Source organism: Lethenteron reissneri, chromosome 31, assembly GCF_015708825.2.
Source record: "Lethenteron reissneri isolate LAM-NWPU_2019-01 chromosome 31, ASM1570882v1, whole genome shotgun sequence".
Lineage (NCBI taxonomy): Eukaryota > Metazoa > Chordata > Hyperoartia > Petromyzontiformes > Petromyzontidae > Lethenteron > Lethenteron reissneri.
In genome coordinates this window covers 4,569,737-4,592,913 of record NC_083809.1, presented here as the reverse complement: position 1 = coordinate 4,592,913, position 23,177 = coordinate 4,569,737, and the positions used below count along the sequence as shown (strand labels likewise).

General features: G+C 44.5%; 1 protein-coding gene across 4 annotated transcripts; it reads right to left on the bottom strand.

Annotated features, from left to right (window-relative positions):
- Positions 1–7,616: 7,616 nt before the first annotated feature.
- LOC133349694 (chromobox protein homolog 1-like) lies at positions 7,617–21,181 on the bottom strand. 4 transcript variants are annotated; one of them, XM_061563354.1, is made up of 6 exons: positions 21,134–21,181; positions 16,777–16,976; positions 15,504–15,819; positions 14,400–14,497; positions 13,990–14,050; positions 7,617–13,408 (listed from the first exon to the last, which is right to left on the bottom strand). In XM_061563354.1, the coding sequence occupies exons 2-6, from the start codon at positions 16,971–16,973 to the stop codon at positions 13,307–13,309; spliced, it is 774 nt and encodes a 257-aa protein (XP_061419338.1). In that variant the 5' UTR covers positions 16,974–16,976; positions 21,134–21,181; the 3' UTR covers positions 7,617–13,306. The 4 variants fall into 4 exon arrangements, with proteins under 4 accessions (XP_061419338.1, XP_061419340.1, XP_061419339.1 ...); XM_061563356.1 differs by having other exon boundaries at positions 16,777–16,973; positions 21,134–21,161; XM_061563355.1 differs by having other exon boundaries at positions 16,777–16,977; positions 21,139–21,156.
- Between the last annotated feature and the right edge of the window lie 1,996 nt (positions 21,182–23,177).

Genomic DNA, 23,177 nt, shown 5'->3' with positions numbered 1-23,177 from the left:
GTGTGTGTCACTGTGTGTGTGTGTGTGTCACTGTGTGTCACTGTGTGTGTGTGTGTGTCACTGTGTGTGTGTGTGTCACTGTGTGTGTGTGTGTGTCACTGTGTGTGTGTGTGTCACTGTGTGTGTGTGTGTCACTGTGTGTTTGTGTGTGTCACTGTGTGTGTGTGTGTCACTGTGTGTGTGTGTGTCACTGTGTGTCACTGTGTGTGTGTGTGTCACTGTGTGTGTGTCTGTGTGTCACTGTGTGTTACTGTGTGTGTGTCACTGTGTGTGTGTGTCACTGTGTGTGTGTGTGTGTCACTGTGTGTGTGTGTCACTGTGTGTCACTGTGTGTGTGTGTGTCACTGTGTGTGTGTCACTGTGTGTGTGTGTGTGTCACTGTGTGTCACTGTGTGCGTGTGTCACTGTGTGTCATTGTGTGTGTGTCACTGTGTGTGTGTTACTGTGTGTGTGTGTTACTGTGTGTGTCAGTGTGTCACTGTGTGTGTGTGTCACTGTGTGTGTGTCTGTCACTGTGTGTGTGTCACTGTGTGTGTGTCTGTGTGTCACTGTTGGTCTGTGTGTGTGTGTGTCACTGTGTGTGTGTGTCACTGTGTGTGTGTGTCACTGTGTGTGTGTTACTGTGTGTGTGTGTTACTGTGTGTGTCAGTGTGTCACTGTGTGTGTGTGTCACTGTGTGTGTGTCTGTCACTGTGTGTGTGTCACTGTGTGTCACTGTGTGTGTGTGTGTCACTGCGTGTCACTGTGTGTGTGTCACTGTGTGTGTGTCACTGTGTGTCATTGTGTGTGTGTCACTGTGTGTGTGTCACTGTGTGTGTGTGTGTGTGTCACTGTGTGTGTGTGTCTGTGTGTGTGTGTCTGTCACTGTGTGTCAGTGTGTGTTTGTGTCACTGTGTGTATGTCACTGTGTGTGTGTCACTGTGTGTATGTCACTGTGTGTGTGTTACTGTGTGTGTGTCATTGTGTGTCACTGTGTGTGTCACTGTGTGTGTGTCAGTGCGTGTGTCTCTGTGTGCATAAGGGGAGCGGTGGTGTAGCGGTTAGCGCGCTGCGCTATGAACCCGGCGACCCGGGTTCGATTCCCGCCCACGGCCACCACCGTTGACGATTATCTGAACCGGTCCTGGGCCTCCCCTAGGTCGACTCAGCCTCAAATGAGTACCTGGTGCGGTGTGTAAACATCGCCACTGGGGAGACAAAGGCGGTCGGGCGTGGTGCTGACCACCCACCCCCTCGTGTACCGTTCCGGCCTTTATAGGTGCTCGCTAACAGCACTTGCCCCTACAGTCTGTTAAGGCTATACGGGGGATCTTTCTCTGTGTGCATATGTGTGTCACGGTGTGTGTGTGTCAGTGTGCGTGTGTGTGTTGTCTCCACCACAATGCGGGGGAGTGTGCTGACGTCATGTCTGCACATACAGGCACTCACATACACTGACACACACCCTCACATACACACACTCACATACACTCTCACATACACACACTCACTCTGACACATACACTCACATACACACTCACATACACTGACACACACCCTCACATACACTCTCACATACACACACTCACTCTAACACACACCCTCACATACACACACTCACTCTGACACATACACTCACACACACCCTCACATACACACACTCACTAACACATACACTCACATACACACTCACATACACACTCACATACACTCGCACATACACTGTCACACTCTCACACACTCACATACACACTCACATACACACTCACATACACACACACTCACATACACACACACTCACATACACACACACTCACATACACACACACTCTGACTCACACACAACAAAGGTGTGTGTGTGTGAGTGGGGAGCGGTGGTATAGCGGTTAGCGCGCTGCGCTACGAACCCGGCCACCCGAGTTCAATTCCTGTTCACGGCCAACAACCGATGACGATTATCTGAGCCGGTCCTGGGTCTCCCCTAGGTCGACTCAGCTTCAAATGAGTACCTGTGCTGATGTGTAAACATCGCCACTGGGGAGACAAAGGCGGCCGTGCGTGGTGCTGCCAAACCACCCCCTCGTGTGCTTTTTCGGCATTAATAGGTTCTCGTCAACAGAACTTGCCCCTACAGTCTGTCATTTGATGGATGTCAGTGTCGGTAGCTGATGACATGTCTACACACAAAGCTTAACTTAAAGATGCGTGCTTTAAATATGAATAGTAAGTCAAATACAGTCATTATCACGGCATGTGTTTCTCTGGGAGCCCGCTGTGTGTGCTTCATGCCATCCCTGTGAACACAAAGCATCGTGAGCACTGCTGTGCATGTCTGCATCAGCTGATAGGACGCGTCCTGTAACCAATATAATAGAATATAACCAATACAATCGTGTTCATATTGTGTATGGTGTGTGCTTCTGTACAAATGCTAGGAGTCAATGTATTAACGTGATCTCTGGGGTATCACATTTTTGTGTGCATGCATAAGCTATTGATAAAATATATGCCAAAAAAGTATAAATGTTTTTTTTGTTCATTTGTTGAGAAAACGTGTCCATGACCTCGTGTCTGGGCACACAAAGGTATGTGCACTGTAGTATGTTGCGTGCGTACATAATAAGCTCACGTTGGAATGTGTACTTTAAATAATGGACAAAATGCAAGTCTGACTGCTAATGAGACAATGAGTGTTGAAACAGGTCCAGGGTTTTATTGGTAGGAACCTCATGGTTACACCAGCCCACAGGGGATTATTGTGTCCGTCGTGCAGGGAGGGGCAGGGTGGGGAGGAAGAGGCTGGGTGGGGGGTGGGAGGGGTGGGGCTGGGTGGGGAGGGGCTGGGTGGGGAGGGGAGGGTGGGGAGGGGCTGGGTGGGGATGGTGGGGCTGGGTGGGAGGGGTGGGGCTGGGTGGGGAGGGGCTGGTCACCACGTGGTGCCCTTATAAAACTCAACGTTTAACCTACTCACGCCGGCTTGTGCCCGCCCTCACAGTCGGGCATATTTGCGGAATACACCACGCCGCCGTTGACCCTGCAGGCCATTGACCGAGCAACCCAACGTTCCTACCAGCTCCCTCCGCAGGAATGTGTTCGCCTGTGGAAATACTTGTGCTGCAATGATGTACTCCCAGAAGGCCGTGTGGCTGCTGGGGGAATGTGTAAAATAGTATTTCATTGTGTTTGCGTGGAGGGACAAAGGCGTATTGGATTCGCACAATCATGGTATTGTAAACGGTGTGGTTGTGGTTAGTTTGTCTGATGCTGGGAGTCCACGCGTGGTGTCATGAGTCCCTTCTTGACCAACCCGCCGATGAAGTATGGTCGAACAAACACTGGATACCTACTCTTAGGTTTTTTCGGTAAAGTCACGGAGGTAAAAAAAAGAATAATAATAAATGAAAAGAACTAAATTAAATCACGACGTTTCCGAGGCAACACAAGTCTCCGTCTTCAGGTGGGACCGTCACAGCCAAATTTATTGTATCAAGTGAAGAGAAATCCAAGAGACAATATCTTATATACTGGTTAAGGGGAGGGGGGAGGAGCTTATCTAAATGTGGCAGGGACTGGGAGGGAGGTGGGCGGGGCTAGAAGGGAAGGTGGGCGGGGCTAGAAGGGGAAGGTACAGGTTAAGCACCTCCGCAAGAATTACGGCTGGCGTTGGTTTCCAAAACCAAAAAATAGCAGCACTGTTAAATGCTGGGGATGTCAACAGGTACTAGTCTATTTTACCTAAGCTTTGTAATGTTGTGCAGTTATGTTTCGCATCCTCTGTTTAGATGTACATACATACATTAAATGATTATACTGGTAGGAACGAAGTGGACCAGACACCAATAGATTATATCGTCCGTCCGTTTGTCCGTCCGTCCGTCCATCCGTCCGTGTAGCAACATCGCCCCCTACTGCAAACACTTGGCATGACCCTACAAAAACCTTTAGACTCAGTGACGCTATCCTGGCTAAACAAGTGTAACATTCCCTTATAATTCCCTCAGATAGCTTTTAATTAAAACATTTAAATTAATGAGGCTTTCCTGGCTAAACACGTGTAACATTCCCTTATAATTCCCTGAGATAGCTTTTAATTAAAACTTTGAAATTAAATAAAAACTCACAGCGCCCTAAAGCCTACAGCTAGGCCTAAAGCCTAGACCTAGGCCTCAAACTCTTCCTTCGTATCGTACCCCCGCGTGTGTGAAAGGGAGTTAATGTTTAACAATGTTACATTCCCTGATGTTTTTAAATAGCAACATTTACATTTAAAGCTTTTACATAAATAATTAAAACATTTATATTAACAATTAACTCACGGCAGCCTAAGGCCTACAGTTAGGCCTAAAGCCTAGACCTAGGCCTCAAACTCTCCCTTCGTATCGTACCCCCGCGTGTGTGAAAGGGATTTAATGTTTAACAATGTTACATTTCCTGATGTTTTCAAATAGCAACATTTACATTTAAAGCTTTTACATAAATAATTAAAACATTTATATTAATAATTAACTCACGGCGGCCTAAGGCCTACAGCTAGGCCTAAAGCCTAGACCTAGGCCTCAAACTCTCCCTTCTTATCGTACCCCCGCGTATGTGAAAGGGAGTTAATGTTTAACAATGTTACATTCCCTGATGTTTTTAATAGAAACATTTACATTTAAAGCGTTTACATTAAAAACAACTCCCTACCCCCCCCCCCCCCCCCCTCGTCGGCGGCTCTCCAGCCGAGCCAGGCTTGGGAATCTCTCTCCCGCGAGGGGTGTATTTGGCGGGGCTACAGCGGCAGGGGGCGGGGCTACACGGGGCTGGGCGGGGCAACGGTGGCAGGGGGCGTGGGGACGAGGTGGAGGGCGGGGTTACACGGGTTGGGGCGGGGTTACGGCGGTAAGGGGCGGGGCAACGAGCTGGGGGCGGGGACACCGAGATGGGGCGGGGCCACGGGTGGCCGGGGCGGGGTTACGCGGGTGGAGGGCGGGGCCACGGGGCATCCACTTATTGGCGGCCATTTTTTGCCATTTCATTTTATTATAGCCATTCAATTGTTCGTTCCTACCAGCCCACCCCGCAGGGTCCTGTTCATAATGTAATTTGAATGTACAATATATACTTTGGTTGTGGGTTATTTGTTCTGGGTTTATGAGGTGACCCTCAACTGTAAATCTTATGACAACACGTGATCTGCTGAAGGGCCTTCCTATTCACGCTATCGGTCTTGGGGTTGTTTGACCATACTTCATCACGCTGGTCAATGCAGGTTGGTTAATAAGGAGCTCCATGACCAGTTAAGATATCACTCGCCATGGCAGGGAATCGAACTCTGGTCGCTGAATCCATACTTCATACTTCGAGTAGGCCTCGGCAAGGTAAGGTAATTTATTTTTACCGAGTGAAAGGGTAAAGGTGTCGACCATGCCAAGGGGTAAGGTAAAGGGTAGGGTAAAGGTAGCGCGGAAGAATTACCCGGTAGGGTGAAGGTAGCGCAAAGTATTACCCGGTAAATACCCTGTTTACCTCTCGCTAAAAGCTCCGTGGCGCAGTCCATGGCCTCCATTTTAAATTGGAATAATCGATGTCGGACAAGATGGAGACGGGCCACGTTCTTGAGGTAGAGGACGAGGTCGAGGATGCCAGCAATGGCATTTCCGGGGGCGCTGCGAACAGCAATCGAAAGAGGCAGCGGCATGCGTTCCCGTGAGAGCACACGCACGATTGGATGGAGGGTCCTGCAGCATCGCTACTCGGACATGCTCGCGATCCCGCCGACGGTAGTCGCTGCCCATATGGATGAGGGGTCACTGTTCAGCACCGTGTTCAACAACGTCGGCAACTCCGTCGACGATGGCGATGAAGTCGAACGTTTTCTGAGCATGGGCATCACGACCGCCAGTGCCTTCATTGACGTAATGCAGTGGTGGTCTCCCCGCAAAGAGCTGCTGCCTGCCCACTACAAGATGGCCTGCGACTACTTGGGAGCGCCGGCGACGTCAACTCCCTGCGAAGGCGCGAATAGCGGAGCCGGGCGGGAGTTCACATGCGTTCGCCAGTCGCTGTCGTCGACGCTCTTCATCCAGTCCATGCGCTTGCGCTCGTGGATCGCGGCCGGCTGCCTGAAGGTCCCGTCTAACTGGGCCGGAGTGGTGCAGGATCTTATTGCCTGTCGTTCGTCCGAGGAGGACGGCAGGCAATAAGATCAGGTTGTTGATGAGATCGTCATCGACCAAGACGACTGAGACGAGGTTATGGAGGACAATGTCGTCGACAGCCTCAACGCCCGATTCGCGAGTATTCTATACGAATAAAGCGCTCTACCGAGCATTTACCTGTTACAAACCTTTTTTATGTGTAGTACCCCGGTAATTACCCTGTAATCGGGTAATTTGTATGGGGTAAGGGTAAAAGGTCGGGTAAAGGTAGGCTCGTTGTTTTTACCTTACCTTGCCGCGGTCTAACTTGCAGTGCACACTCCACTGCCACACTGCTTTATGAAACAAATATACTTTAGGATAAGTCGATAAACCCATGAGAGGTCTTTGGGTTAGATCCCGTAAATATAAATGTGCCGTTCAACCCACCACCACCCAACACAGCCAATTAGTAAAGTTTGTCACGTAAACAAAACGTGATAAATTCGTTACTAGCTCAGCAGTGTGTTGGAGATTAAACCTACATCTACAATTACGCGATCTAACCAAAAAAACTCAATTCTGGATATTGGTCGCGAAAGAATATGTGTTGAGTTGATAAATAATGGGAAAATCCCCAAGTGTTGCATTCAGCAACATGTAAATGGCGTGTGATTAAATCAACTAAAATAAGGCTCTTTTAGTCAGCCCGAGTCTCAATACAGGTATCTCTCGATTTACGAACGTTCGGTTTATGAAATTTCACGTGAGCGCAATTTACAAATCGTGGACACTTTTCGATGAACGAAATCAAATTCCCGTGTTCACGAAATTTCACCACGCGTCACGAGATTATTAAACGAGAAGCACGCGGTGTGGGGGAGAAGGCCCGCGTCATCGATTCGCGATGGCGTCACTACCCAACCCAACCACGTGCCCAAGGGGCAGGACCTAAAGAGGAAGGGACCGGGCTTATGGAGGTTGAACTTCCCACGTTGAAGGTAAAATCGTTGAATCATCGGGGATGTTCCTGAAAGGTGCGACGACGAATATCGGAGGCGAAAGCTGAAGTGACAGACACAAGAATTGGACGGACCATGTTGCGAGCGACGTGTGGGTTGAGGCAACGCAAATCGGGTAGCGGTATTAATAAAACGACGACGTACTTGCGAAACAACGCTAACGGGAGAGACTTAAATCAGGGTATTACTATACATGCAGCAGCCATGCTGTCGATGCGGCTACAAGCCATATCGTATTCTCAAATTGACTTAACGTGTAATCATGGCTTAGTGAGTAGCTAAAACAAATTGTAATTGAAACATGCTTTTAATAAAAGTATTGTACAATACTTTTTTTTAATAACGTACTGTTTTTTTCCAATGTTGTCATCACACACGACAAAGTTTCTCTACAGCCTGTTGGTGCAAGTGTTATATGGTGACAACCTGTTAAGGCGGTATCACACACAAGGGGTGATGTGGTCAGACCACGTGCGTACATGAACATACACGGAAGTTACACTTATGGGTTTTATTGCCCACTTCATCGGAATTTCGAATTTCATGTGAGCTATTACAGATGTAAAGGTAAATAGTGATAACACAAAAACACTTTCAAAGGTCAGATTCGACGTGAACATTTGCACAGTAACTTGGAAAAGTCACATAACTAGTGAGGTACAACACTCCTCTACACATCAACTCATATGAACTTGGAAGACCTGAAGGTCTTTACACAATCAAACTCGACCATCTTCTTTACAATTTTTTAAACACCCATAAATGCTAGTTTTGGAATCAACAATTGGTGTACTAGTTGACTGTGGCTGACCTGGTCTGAGCGGTGAAGTTGTCAGGGGTGTTTTTTGGAAAAGATTTGGGAAATAGGATGGAGCTGAGGGAGTGGTGATGGAAACAGAAGATAAGTGCTGGAAAGGCGGCGAGGACCGCCGAGTGCCATTACCAACGTCACGGATGGTGGCACGTAGTGACAGCTTGCCCCTACCCTTTTCGAGTGGAGAAGCGGCGGACCCAAGGTCGATGGATCAAGGGCGGTCTCTAGCCGAGTCTGGCCCAGGGACAAAGCCAGCCATTGGGCCGCCAAGCGGCCATCCGCTGGCATCGTCGACAACAGAGTAACGTCGACCAACGCCCATGGCTGCCCTGGCATGGGAGTTGCCAGCCTGCGGTCTAAATCACTGACAGTAGAGCAGCACCGGTCAATGCTCCCAGCTGCCCCGATGAAGCCGCTAGCCACATGTTTCGCCACGCCAGCCTGGGGACTACAGCGTCAATGGCGAAGCGGTGCCGTCCAATGCTCCTGGCAGCAAAGCTGCCGGCCATATGCATTGCCAGCCTGAGGCCTACAGCATTGACAGTGGAGCAGCGCTGGAAAACATCCATGGCTGTCCTGACAGTTGAGTCGTCAGCCATGCAAGCCGGCAGCCCGCGGCCTACATCAGAGATGGCAGCTATGGGCACTGTTGCTCATCGTTGCCCAGCTGATGCCTCGGCCAGTCAGATCTCGACCAGTTCACATGCCAGCTGACGAGCCGCTAAGCGGGCGACCATCAGCAGAACCGACAGCGGAGTGGCTCATATTTTAAAGAGGTTCTGGGTCTGGAACCCACATGGGGGAGGAGGTGATATAGTGGCCGAGGCATAAGTGGGGGGGGGGTTTGGAAAGATCTAGAAAGGGGTTGGATCTGAGGGAGTGGTCATGGAGACAGGTGATGTTAGGTTCTGGAAAGCAGGTGGGTTAATGATCTAAAGCGATGGGTAGAGAATGGGGTTGTGGGGTTCTGGTGGGAACGGGGCGAGGTTACAGAGCCTAAAACCATAATCACACTCGGTCCCATCTGCAAGTTTCACAGATTTTTCTGAATGACCTCAACATGTGCCTCGTAATAGAGGTTAATGTTCCCTATGTGCTGCCGAAAGGACTGAAGCTGTATGTCTTGTCGCGCGAAGTACCCAAAACGTACAAGTTCTGCCCATGAGGTCCCATGATGGGAAAAAATATGGTGATTTCATTGTGCGATTATAGCATCGACATCTCCTTTTGCAGAGCATTCAAAAGGGACTTTTGCAGAGTATTCAAAACGTTTACATCACGTCCTAGTTTTGTACAACACAATAACAAAACACTGATAACTACGACATATATAAACAAATTTCCATTGTTGAAATAGAGCACATTTCTAAAGGGCTACGTTCGTATTTAGATTTTTATGCCAAATCGCAGCAATATCAATTTCGTCACGTATGCCACGATTGCAGCCTATCATCATCAAAGACGGTCACTACATCACATGCTTTCAGATGCGCTTCTGCGACCATCTGGAACGCTCTTCCCTTACGATATTACAAAGCCACTGGAGCTATGCACTTCTAAATCTAAATTGAAAACGAATTACTTTAGAACTGCTTGTGTTTAGTTTGTCCTTCCCCCGCACTGTATGTCTACATACGGTGCGAAAGAAGTTAAACATACATATGGTGCAGATATTACCTTTAATGTCCAAAAAATAGTTACTTTTTATACTGAAACGATAAGATGAAGCCACATATCCACGTAAGGCGTAGGCTCTCACAAGACCATAATCTTCTAGCTACACGAGTTCCTAATCACTGCGAGCGTAATTATGCCCCATTAATGTGTTAGCTTTCCCTGTATGCATGAGCACACACATGTAGTGAACATATATAGGTAAAACACGTTCATCATTAAGCCAATTGGAACACTATCCTGAGCTGACCAAATTTTGTGCACAAGTCTTGCATGCCAATTCTTTATAAGTTTTTCCAATAGGAGGGGTGGCCAAACTTTCCGATCCTGAGCTGCATCTAAAATCTTCATATGGCCGAGAACCACAAGACACACGCCACGGGAATGGTCACACGGCAAATTCACTCGCCCCGTTTGGCTGTGGCGTTTTAAACTCAGAAAATCTGTGGCAGCATCCCAACGCAGGATTCGTGTCTGGCTCTGCTACCAGATTTGTCCTGTTTGAAAAAAAAAAATCAAAATTTTCCACGAATCTATCGTGATGGGACTTGAATTGCCCAGGAGACACGTGGCTTGCAAACCGCACTTTGGCCGTGCCCATCCTCTACATTATACATGCATTGGACACATTGTCAATAGCATTAAATCACTTTGTATGCATAACTAAATCACCCATACATACAAGTTGTTGTAATTGGTATGGTTTAAGAGGGCAAAAGGAAATTTCATGCGATTAAACAGCATCTGAAAATTTAAATTTTTCATTAAATTTAATATAGCCTTTGTCAATTCACTGTTGATGAAGGCCTCCCCCGTGCTGTTAGTCATAGGAACCGTTCAGATATAATTTGCGAACGATGTGAGCCATGGGCGAGAATCAAACTCAGGTCGCCAAGTCCACAACAGTGCGCCCAACCACTGTGCCACCATTTCACTCTTAAGAAAATAATTATTACGCGGTGAAGATATTGGTGGCATAATGTATATTACCAGAGAACATTTTCATGGTAAACGTATGTGCACAGGGATGTTAATGCCTTCACAATTTAGGCATACCTGGACAGAATTCTTTAGCCACCAAATTTGGCTATTATAGATTTAAACATCCAACATGTGTTGCAAGGACATGCGCTTTACATGATCACCAAAGGCGAAAAGGAATGTTTTAAATGTACAAATGACTGCCATCAATAGCATAACTTTATCAAGAGCTTTAGGTAACAAATTACCCAGATAAGATACGAACAAAAACAGTCTTCCCCCATATACAAACCCACTAAAAGTGCTTATAAAACATAGCTTCTTTTAAATTGCCATTCCTTGAACTCCTCGTGTCAAGGAATGGTAAACGAACATGCCATGGGGGACTCTCCCGTCATGGGATCAACACAAAGGGGACATTTCTAAATTTACAGTTACATCCAAATGCTCGGAGATTTGCAATAAATTCGTGCTCAAAAGGAACGTGTCGTCAAATTATATAATTGTGTAGGGCGAACAAAAAACGGACCCTAATAAGAATATTAAACGTACTCGCAGGAATCTGCGGAACTATGTACGTTCATCGTTTAGCAGTTACGTTTTCGACATTTGAATATTTTAGGATCTTTATTCTTTCAAAAGAAATTCTATTCATGCTTAATTGTATTTGTATAGTTTTAGCCATTTAAAAAAGAAAATCACTATTCCTTTGTAACAAGTTTAAGCCTACCACCAAGAACTTGCAGCGCACAACAGGAGACAAAGCTGAAGTGACTTGGCCAAGGCAAGCAGGCCCATTATTTGTCACCCCGACTTTGAACTGCACGTCTCGACATTGGCTTCCTCTCCGTTCAAATCCAACAGCCCTTTCTCACTCGGTGGCACCATTCTCTCCATCCCCCCCCTTCTATTTTCAGCTCTCGTGCGACATCAAGCCATTTCATCGGCTTACTTTCGCTCGGTGGTGCCGGTGCCTCTCTCCGTTGCCCGCTCTCACGGCGTCAAGCTTTTCCTCCAAAATGAATTTCGGCGCTGCTGATGCCGTTGTCCGTCCTCCGTTCCTCTTGCCTGCCGCTGTTCCCGGCTGAGGCGCGCGTGCGGTACCACTGCACGTGCTGCCTAGTCGCTGCTCGGACAGCCTCGGGTTCTTCATCTGTCCCGACACGCTGCCCACGCTGACGTTCTGTTCTCGCAGGTCTAACTGCGCTGTTGTGTTTGGGTGTTACCCTCTGCGCTTATGTTGCGGGTATTCCACTGTTAAAACAATGGCGGTAAATTAGTCCAACAGGAGTAAAAGCAGTGAGGAAATGTGTTATCAAGCTATGTCTCAGAGCCAAAGAAAATTGTCATAAAACTGCAAATGTGCGATGCTAGATTGTAAAGATGGTATCTACTAAGTTGTTTGCAGGAAACACCAGAAAAGAGCACGATACAGACACACGAACAAGACGTGTACAGCTGGATGAAACAAAACTTCAGGAAACAGAGGCTGCACATTAAATCCATTGCGATTGTGACTGAGCTGAATGGATGCACTTCCTTTCTTTCTGTTTGGCGGAACAGGAGAAATCCTGTTAAAATAGTTTTCGGTTTTCTGCAGTGGTCCCATGGCACGACGCACGAGTTTTGTTTTGTTGCAAAGAATAGGACAGAATCTGTCCAAACTTGTTTTTCTTTCCTTTCCACCCGCGAATGAGTGATGCACAAGCGCAGAAGCTTTTTCTTCCTCTCCGCTAAAAAAGATAGGACTCCATCCCTCCCTCTCACCCTTGCGCGTGTGAGAGGAAAGGAGTGAAGCACGTCTAGTTTTGTATATCCCGTTGCATCAGATGGAAACACACAAGCGTATTTTCGAAATAAAAATATTCCGTAGACAATGGTACATCATTGCTAGGATAAAAATGTCTCTAAGCTGTGGATTCTGCAGTGCTCACCACACATTCAACACCTATCGATTGCCATTTTCCATCGAAATTCCTAAGAGACATAAATATCATGCCCACATAGAATGCAACAAAATATATGTGGGTGCTTGAATGCAATCGTCAAGTTCAAAAACAATTGTGCACATGGAGACTAAATTAATTACAATGTGTCGCAAGATCTAGTGCGTTTTGGAGATTGGCATGACTGAAAAATGGATTCGAATTATAAATTATTTCATTGTGCATGTCAAACCTTTTAGTTTATCGGATAAAAGAGCTGGTAAAAAAAAAACTGTCTTGTTCTGGTAAAATTGTAGTCAAAAATAACACATTTTTTCCACTACTGCAAAAAACCCTAACATATTCAAGACACCCCCAACACCTTCTCTGTAGCCAAATGTGTACAGTGCAACACCTGGCAGGCTTTTATAACCACACCGCACGGTGTCGTTATGCGTCGCTTCTCTAGGGAAATAGACTGGACATATGCTAATTTATCACACGACATTGGCGGCTTCGTGCGCTGCAGATTCCAGAGAACTGAAAAAGCGGATTTTTTTTGGTGCAGCTAGAGCAATCGTAGCATCAATTTCCTTTTTTTGTTTTGTTTGTGTGTAGAGAACAAGAGCGTCGCTTAAAACAAGAAAACGGCCTTGGGGTCGTCGACTCGGGACAAACGAAGCTGAAATGAATCCCTGGCAATGGCGGTGTGGAAGAGAAGGGGGGGGGGGGGCTGTGATCTGGACGGGGTGGGAGGGGTGGTCTCTGGCTTTTCAGGAGTGACCACTTGGCTCACAAAGCCACCTCGGCGGTCTCTTCCCTGCGATCCCTGTCCTCCTCGTCGCCGGGGTAGGAGTGCCACGTGAGGCGCTCCTCGTAAAATGAGATCACCACCTGAGGGAGGTGGGGGGGCGCACAGTTCATGCAGGTAATTGTAGGGCTGCACCTTTACCTTTTTATATCCTACCATTGACGACGAAGTCAAGTTGAACCTGGAACTAGGTTTGCTTCATTCGTCAAGTAAATAAATAGCTTTCAGCTTTTGCAGATTAACTGGTTATGATCACATTCAAATCAGATAAGCATATGACACGATGGAGAGATGTTAACTCCCTTGCCAAGTAGACAGGAGGTCATGGGTTTGATATTGACCCTGACGCTTGTATATTTGGAATTTGCATGGTCTCCCCGGTATTGCATGGATTTTCCTCCGGGTCCTCCGGTTTTTCCCTCCACATTCATAAACATGCATTTAGAGTATTTGGCTGCTATAAATTTCCACGTGATAATCCACTTCGTTGAGCTATCATTTGTGGGCAGGTCGCTTCTGAAAAAGAGCTATATAACTTAGTGGGCCTTACTTGCTAAAATATAAATAGTTTACGTGAAACTAAGTACAAATATTGTTGACGTTCTGCGAGTTAAGAAGTCCAGTAAATGTGTGACAGTCGTGGATTTGAAAATTCCATGTATACCTGAGGGCATTTAAGGTTTGCCTCCTTCGCTGGTACCAGATCCGCCTCGTCAGAATCTCTCCTGTCGATAAAAAAAGCACTCAGGAAAATTAACCAAACTTCCCCACAATGCATTATATGGTCATATTCGCTCGGTATTGCAGATGGAATTCTCCTGCAAGAATATAGGATGGATTCAGCATTCACATCGCACCCATCGTTAGTGCCAAACTCTAGTGAAGTGCATGTACAAAATACATATGCAGAGGACCAAAATGCACTGTTTCAGGAAATAGTTTTTTTTATATTTGAAGAATGTAAAAATTCCATGTGTAAACAAATACTAAATAGTATGACGAACTACCTTGAAAAAAAAGCGAATTTAAGAGTTGAATAACATTGGGTCGAACGAATACAATCTCAGCTCTTACCACTTCATGAGAAACATGAGCTCTCCACTGGAATCTGTGGCCCCGATAATTCTCTCCGGCTCCAGGCCCCGAGTGAAGCCTCGGATTCTGTCGTCAGCCTTGGAGATACAGAAGTGCACCACACACATCTTTTAGAAAAAACACCAGGAACCACTGCAATGGTTTCAATGGGACTACGACAGTGCTCGCTTCCTCACCAAAAAAGCAATACAAATCGTGCGTATCCATGGATTCTATCACACTTTCCAACCTGTTTGTCCTCAGAAATATTAACATTCAATTTATATTTCTCTTAGTTAATTTGGTTATACACCCTCTGAATATCCCCCACTACAATTACCAGAAATGAAACCATCGCCCACCTGCAAACTGGCACATTATTGACTGCCCCTTGTTGCTCAGCAACTACATTACTAACAACAGCCAAGTAGAATGCCTTCACACCTCTAGCATCACACTCCCGAGTGTGAACTTTTAGTGAGGCCCATGACAATATGGTGACTGCAGTTGGCATTTGGCAGCAACCCCCACCCTAGCCTTCTCGGGTCTAATGCAATCACTGGACATGGCTGCGTAATAACAATTATAAATACTAAGCTGCAGAACCCTGACGACAATTGCAGGCGATTCCTTAATTACCCACTTATAGGGATGTATATTTTTACGAAGCGCACTGGTTGCAAATTGCATCTCGAAAATTTGTAATACACAGTTTTCGCATGGTCAGGAAATTAATGTGGAAATGTAGCCATAACCCGTGCCAACAATTTCCCGAGTTCCGTGATTATATATTGGGGTATTTGGTTATCAATACGTGTTTATACATGTGGGATGAACTCAAAGCACTCAGAGAACACCCATTGGTGCAAAGGGGTTAACACTCCATACGCCATACAGATCAAAATGAATCTACTTGCTATACTGCCATCATACCCTGGCAAACGCCCCACATATGGAGACGCATGCCCAACAGGTAGGGAAGGAGTTTCACGAATTTGTGTGATCCACCAAACTCTTGTTTTCAAAGCGATTGATTAAAGGTGTGCAGCACAGCCAAAAAGCGCCTTGTGTAGTCAACGTTCTGTTACACAGAATATAACTCACCTTTCTTTCCTCTTTCTTCTTCTTGGAACGACCATCATCTGAGCCATTGAGGGATGAGGCCTTGCGCTTCTGCCCTTCCCCCCGTTCCTCGCTGGCCCCGCTATGTTTTGGCGTCGACTTCTGAGACTCCAGGTATTGGCTGATGAGCTCTGGGCAGTCCAGGTTCTCCTCTGGCTCCCAAGTGTTGTCGTCACTGGTGGCAACACGGACGTCCAGGCTGGCGTCAGCGATTTTTGAATCCCCCCTCCTCCCACCCCTTGGCTGTACAGCAAGTAGGTCAGAAGCTTTATCGGTGGGGTTGCTCCTACAATCAGATCTGGAATTCGGAGTCGCATTGCTGAAAACTTAATAACAAATGTGGCATGTGACTACTTGGTCCCCCATCAACAATTTGCAAATCCATTAAAAAGTGTTACCATTTCTTCTGTATTGATATATTTGGATCTTGTTTGCACGCTTTAGTCCACTCAATTAGCCTAATCATAACATTACCATAGGATGTGTAGGAGAATTAGATTGTAATCAACGATTTGATACATTATAACATACCTGCTGACTACTAAACACTCATTAGTGAAATCACATGATACAAGTCTTACATCAAATTTATATTCTAAGAAATTAAGGGACTGTGTTAAAAGTGGTGCACAAGCACAAACAAAAGAAATCCATTGCAAATTATTAATGTTGAACTTTTTTCAGCTTTTAAAGTAAAATACTGTGGAGAGATCTCTTGCCAAATATCACTCCACGATGAAGAATGGCAATTGTTCAATCATCATCATCAGTCACGATTAATTCGCTGATGGATGTGCGGCCTCCCACAAGTCACCCTCACTCACGGTCCTGCATGCACGAGTTGATTACACTTAATTTCAACAGCGAAATATCTCTCGAGCGTGTTCTCTCTTATTTGGCTGCCACTCCACTCACAGAGTCTCGATGACCGGGTCATGCCATCATCTCTGCTAGCAATATGTCCTGCCCCAGCACACTTATGTTCCTTAACAACCTATATGATGCCTATAACTTGCCTATATTTTATAATGCATGTGTTCCTAATCTCTCAGTGCAATTCCAAGCACATTTCAGATATATATACACAATTAAAATATGAATGTCAGGCACATGCACATGCTAGTTTGCATACGTAAATGTTACCCTATTATGTTTCGCTACGAGTAGTGAGATTCTGAATCCTCAATTCCCAGCTGGGTGGATTATCAACTAATTAATTGTCTTTTGGCCATGCAAGACAGTATGCCACTCTTACTGTGAGAAGCCCTTCCACTTGAGCAGGTATTCAACTTTGCCCTTGACCACTCGCCGGTCAAGCACCTTCTCCACCACATACTCCTCCTCCTCCAGCTCTCCTTCCGGTACCCCTCCACCCACCACCTCTTCCTCTGCCTCCTCTTCCTCCGCCTCCTCTTCCTCAAGGTGCTTCTTGTTTTGCTTGCTCTTCCCCATCTTCTGAAAATTACGTTCACGAATTAGTCGGGCTGATGATCGATAGTTTGGTAATGGTTTTGGAGAAGCAATTAAAGGTTACAAGTCACGGAATTACATATCAAATCAAGTTACGTTGTATTAATGATCGAACCTCATGGCACGTGCGAACTTTCTACCACATGGCACATTTCAGTGTAGTTGGTCACGTGACAATCCATTACATACCATATGAGAAAATAACCTAAGAGCCCTTTGTCAGTCCACTGCTGGATGATGGCCTCACCAGACCATGTCGGTCATCGGGTTTGTTTTACCATACTTCACTACCCTGGTCAGTGTGAGTGGTGTAAGGCCGAGTGCATAGAAGCACAGCACAACAGACTTTGTTGCACTGCAACGTAGACCCACAGCTACCTATGACAACATGGCGTGCATGGTGGTCATCCATCCAAAGACAATCCATCCAGACTTACCCACTGCTTTACTTCCTAGATCTGACGAGATTACGATTTATGCATGGGCATTATTACATAAGAGGAATTCATCATTAGCCATGGTCAATCCACTGCTGGATGAAGGCTTCCCCAAGCTGTCGACATTTATAGGCATTATTGCTATATACTGTACCACATTAACTCATGCCATCAATATTCCTGTATCATTTGAATTACTCGATCACTATTACTTTATTAACCTGTACCACTCCTTAACAATGGACATTATAAAATAATAAACATTCATTGCCGGACCCTTCACAACGTCTTGAGATTCAGTCTGGATTTCCTGGATAAAAAACGATATACTATACTGTACTGCAACGTATTACTTACACATATAGCACAATGTCAAGAGAGTAATTCCCTGGGTTGCAGAAGACTCGACGTACAGATATCCGACTTTACGGAAATGCTCCCATAAATCATGCAAAAAATGTAAATATATGGAAATGTTTGCGTTAGTTACATAAGCACAAACAGTGCAGCGCGGAGAGGTTGCAGATGAATACCACGAAGTGAAGCGTAAGGCAAGTCACCTTCGCTCCACCAAAACACTGCCTTCACCGAGCCCGAGTTTCACTAGGATTAAGTCAATGGAATTTTTCGAAGCGTTACCTAATTCTTTTCCTTTTGTAGCATTATGTAATTGTTTTCTATGCTTAGGACTATCCTTTTTTCCCCATGTTTCTATTACTAGCTTTCATTTTACATTCATTTAATGAGTTATTTACTATATGTACTTTAGAACAATTACACTTCGATTGCTTATGGTCTCAGCCAACAGCAATCGTAGAAGTCTAGGCCTTGCCTAACGCACGGTAAACGAACAGTCGGAAGTGACTGCTATTAAAATATTTCGTGGTATTCATACACCGTATCTGTTCTATTAGTTTAATAATGGGTAGTGTTAACCTAAATATTCGATAAATTAAAGAATCATAGGAAGTGCAGAGCCTATGTACAGCGATACAATGCAGGTAGTGATATAAAAGGGACAACAGCGCGAAAACGAACAAGTAATGTCTAGATTTGAAGTTTTAGTAAGGCTTGAGCAAAGGTCCTGCAAAGATAGGCTTTCAAATGTGCAATGACCACCCCCCTGGGTCCATCGGTTGGAGGACTGAATTTGTGTTTGGTGGGAGAAACACTACTTTCATATTTGGGTGAATTAGCATCTAAATGTGGGGTGGCCAGGAGCATTAATTATCAACCACAAGCAAAATCTTGAATGGGATGCCCTCGTCTCTGCAGTATTTTTAAACCTCGGGAGTAAAACAATTGATGAAGCAATCCTCGAATATTGCTTTTGTGACCCAAGCCTTTGGACTTGAATGGAAATAAACTGGAAGGGTCACCTTACTGATGCCTTTAAAGGCACGGGGATTTTCCAAATGATACACGATCAGTTGTTTCAGTCTGTGATTGCAGCTGCATTAGCCCCAAGCAGGAGCATAAAGGTGATCTTTCGCAGCCTTAAAATCTGGCTTTGTCTTTTCCTCATTTGAAATGTATGTTTTTTCTGGCATTTTTTTCCCAAAAAGTCCCATCTCACGACGTTAAATATTTGCCCTGCCGTATAACCACCTTCATTGAATTTTTTTTTCAACACTGCAGGATATAATTCCGTTGCTTACATATCAGCACTGGCACTCAGTTTGACATTATGAAACGAGGCTTAAATCTATTAAACCAACCATGACTGGCCACAAATTTAGCGTCAGGATCACCGTGCTTCCATTTCACGTCCTCGAAAAGACTTTTAAGCCTTAACTTGAATCACCAAAAGGCGAAGCGGGACGCGCCGTTGAATTTTATCTTCCATCCACAACGTAACTTTTCCATCTCAGACAACACCTGATCTATCGCTGCTTATCACACAGTTGATTTAAAGGTGCCCAACCTTTCACATGTTTTAATTCTAGATTTGGAAATGTTGCAATTGGGGATCTTCCTTTATACAAGCACTGTCCTTCAAATTTGTAGTCACTGTTGAGGTAGTGAGACCAAGCTCGTGAGATGAAATAGTTTTGTCGCTGCTTAGTTATTGTAATTTTCTGCTCTAAATCAATCACTTAACGCCTACGAGCAAGTCCTGCACTCTTGCTAGCACTTGGTCGCTTTCCAGTCATTATTGCAATGCATTGAAGGGTGATGTTACATTGAAAGTTACGAGACGATGTAGCGGATAACAATGTAACAGTGTGACTGAGAGTGCAGAGCGGCTTCTATCAACGCCTTGGGGAAGATGCTGCCATCCTTACACCTCGCTCCGCGGCATTCATTCGCAACCTCACCGCTCCGCACGACTTGCGCACAAAAACTTCTGCATATTGATTTTTTTACATGATGTAAGGGAGCATTTCCGTAAGGGAGCATTTCCGTAAGGTCGGGTCTTCCACAACCTGGGGACTGTCTGTACAGACACACACACATCGTTCTCTTTATTGATATTGAATGATGTATAGCAATAATTGCCCCATATCGGCAGAATAATGCCCTCAGGTCAATCTTGCAAATAAAAGGTATCCTGGTTTCTCGAGTCTTTACCTGATTCAACAAAATAAACTTGAAACTTAAGGCATATACTGTATGTGAAAGCAATTATGTTGCAATTGGGGATTAGTGAGGCCATCATCCATCCAGCAGCGGACTGACAACGTGCTGTACATGTACAATGTGTTATTTACATCAGTATATTGATTAACAAATGTCATGTAATTGCACTACAAGTACGGTGCTTGTACACTGCAATGTACAAGCACCGAGATGGTTATCTCCTCCCCCCCCCCCCCGACTTATTGGCTCCTCCCTGCCCAGCCCCCTATATAAAGACACGTGTCTTGAATAGCTATACTTCACACTCTACAGTGATTTGACTGGAGCAGTTACACCTGATGACGGGAGGCTTGTGTTGCTTCCGAAACGTCGTGATTCAATTTAGTTATTTTTATTTATTATTTTATTTTTATTATTATTTTACCTACGTGACTTTAGCGAAAAAAACCTAAGAGTATAATTCAACCATAATTATCAATGCACAAAGTAACAAATCGCCCCATCCACTACTGGATCTGAGATGAGCTCCCCCCAACGCAAGCCGCGGTTTCACCTCTTAACGATGCTACAAATCTAATAATCCACTTAGCATCTGTGCACACAAACTCGATAACTTTTTCGCGGTGGTCACCCTGGACTATTTAACACTGCAGCAATGTATCATTGTTATTATTAGGGCCGATATTTTTAATGCACGGGTTTCCTAACGAGTTGTTTACACGCAGAGCCCCCCCCCCCCCCCCCCCCATTGTTTAAATCCGACGTAAGCACATTCACGTCAAAATGTTACAAAAACATTACACGCTTCACCTCACGATTGATAACAGCGCGTATTAACAACAAACATATACAGCTCCGGACAACAAGTTAAACAACAAACAACATAACGCCCTCGTACATTTAATTAATTAGCGAGATTATAAACAGCCGCGGCCTAAACGCAGCCTCAGGAGCAAGGCCCGAACAGCTTCGAAACCGTAAAAGACACCATCGACGGCATTCGCACAAACTGTTACGTGCTTGCAGCGTTGCGAGGCTACAATATGTTGTGATTGACCGAGTGAAGACGTGCGAGCTTTGTGTAAGTCGTTGTCTTTGTGTGTGTTCTGGTTTGTTGTGGATTACCGCTCGCTCGCTCGCTCGCTCGCCTTCTCGAAGTTTCCCTCGCGTCGTGCGTTCGGAACCGGATCCAGAACGAACACAAACCCCTCCCCCCCCCCGAGATCCGGTTCCTCAAATCTTAATTACAATTAAAAACATTATAAATGTTTTTTCGGTAAAGTCACGTAGGTAACAATATAAATAAAAAATAATAGAAATGATAATAGCAATAAAATAATAAATCACGACGTTTCGGAAAAAAATTCCTCAATTGATCCAGTAAATTTAGCTGTGACGGTCCCACCTGATGACAGAGACTTGTGTTGCCTCCGAAACGTCGTGATTTATTATTTTAATTCTACTATTATTTATATCATTTATATTTTTACCTACGTGACTTTACCGAAAAAACTATTTATAATATTTTTAAAATTGTAATTACGATTTGAGGAACCGGATCCAGAACGAACACAACCCCCCCCCCCCCCCCCCGGATTGTAATTACAATTAAAAACATATTTCGATTTAAAGCTTTCGTGACTGCAGGGATTCATCTTCTTAGTTCTTTCGGTAAAGTCACGTAGAAGGGAAATAATAAGATAATTAAAATACTAATTAAACATAATAAAACAAATATTATTTTATTATATTCTATTAGTATATTATTTTATTGTTTTATTTTATTATTTCCATTCTACGTGACTTTACCGAAAGAACCAAGAAGATAAAAACATATAAATAGTTTTTTTCGGTAAAGTCACGTAGGTAAAAATAAAAGTAAAAAATAATAGAAATGATAATAGAAGTAAAATAATAAATCACGACGTTTCGGAGGCAACACAAGTCTCCGTCATCAGATGGGACCGTCACAGCTAAATTTACTGTATCAAGTGAGGATTTTTTTTCCGAAACGTCGTGATTTATTATTTTATTTCTATTATGATTTATATTCTTTTTTGTTTTTACCTACGTGATTTTACAGAATATGAATCCTTGCAGTCACGAAAGCTTCCAATCTAGAATTTAAATTTATATATATAAATAATAATACCGTTTTAACACCTAAGTAGGCTTTCGCGACCAAAATTGTCCATGAATTATAGAGGGCGTTTTTTTGTTTGGGTTAGATAGTCTAAATACATAAACATGTCATTAAACCCGACAACACCGGACACGGCCTATTGGTAAGGTTTTAGTGTCACTTTAACGGCACGTGGCAATTCGTTGCTAGCATGGAGAATTTTGAGACAGATGCCATCCAGACAAGGCCGTAATTATAATATATATTTGGGGGCACACATCCCCCCCCCCCCATATTAAAATATGCTCAAAATGTCCCCCCCAATATATTGCTGTAAAAAAATTGCTATGCTATGTAAATAAAAACAACAATTTGCTAAACCTTGGCCACAATATCTGGACTTGTCTTTATATAAATCAATGCATAGATTTATGTTTATATTATTGTGGTTATGGTTGTACTTTATTAATCCCTAATCTCTGCCATTACATACAATGAAACAAGAAATGGTAAAAAAAAAAAGTAAAAACAGCAATGTAATACAATCCACTATTAGACATTATTGTAACTAAAATACAAAAATCCATTCCATGTGTTAGTGAATTTTTAAATACTTTAGGCAGGAAACGTTCGTCATCTGGCCACATGGCCTGCCAGCACTGAACCAATTTTTAAACCACATTAATTACATACACCCATCTTTAAAATTCACCATGGAAGTGGAAAAGGATGGCAATTAACGGGCCCTATAGTGTAGGGTTTTGATGAGGGGAGACAGACATCTGATGATCCAACCAATACCATCACTTTGCCATACATAGTAGGGGTTACCAAAAATATTTCCAAAATCTTAAACAAACACAAGATCCAGGTTCGTTTCAACACAGTACACAAAATCCGTGATTTTATCCCATCTGTAAAGGATGTGATTCCTGATATGCAATACCGGGTGTTTACAAACTGAGTTGTGGCTGCGGCAGCAGTTACATTGGGGAAACGAAACGACATGTCTCGGGCCGCGTTCACGAGCACAAGGCAGATGTGAAA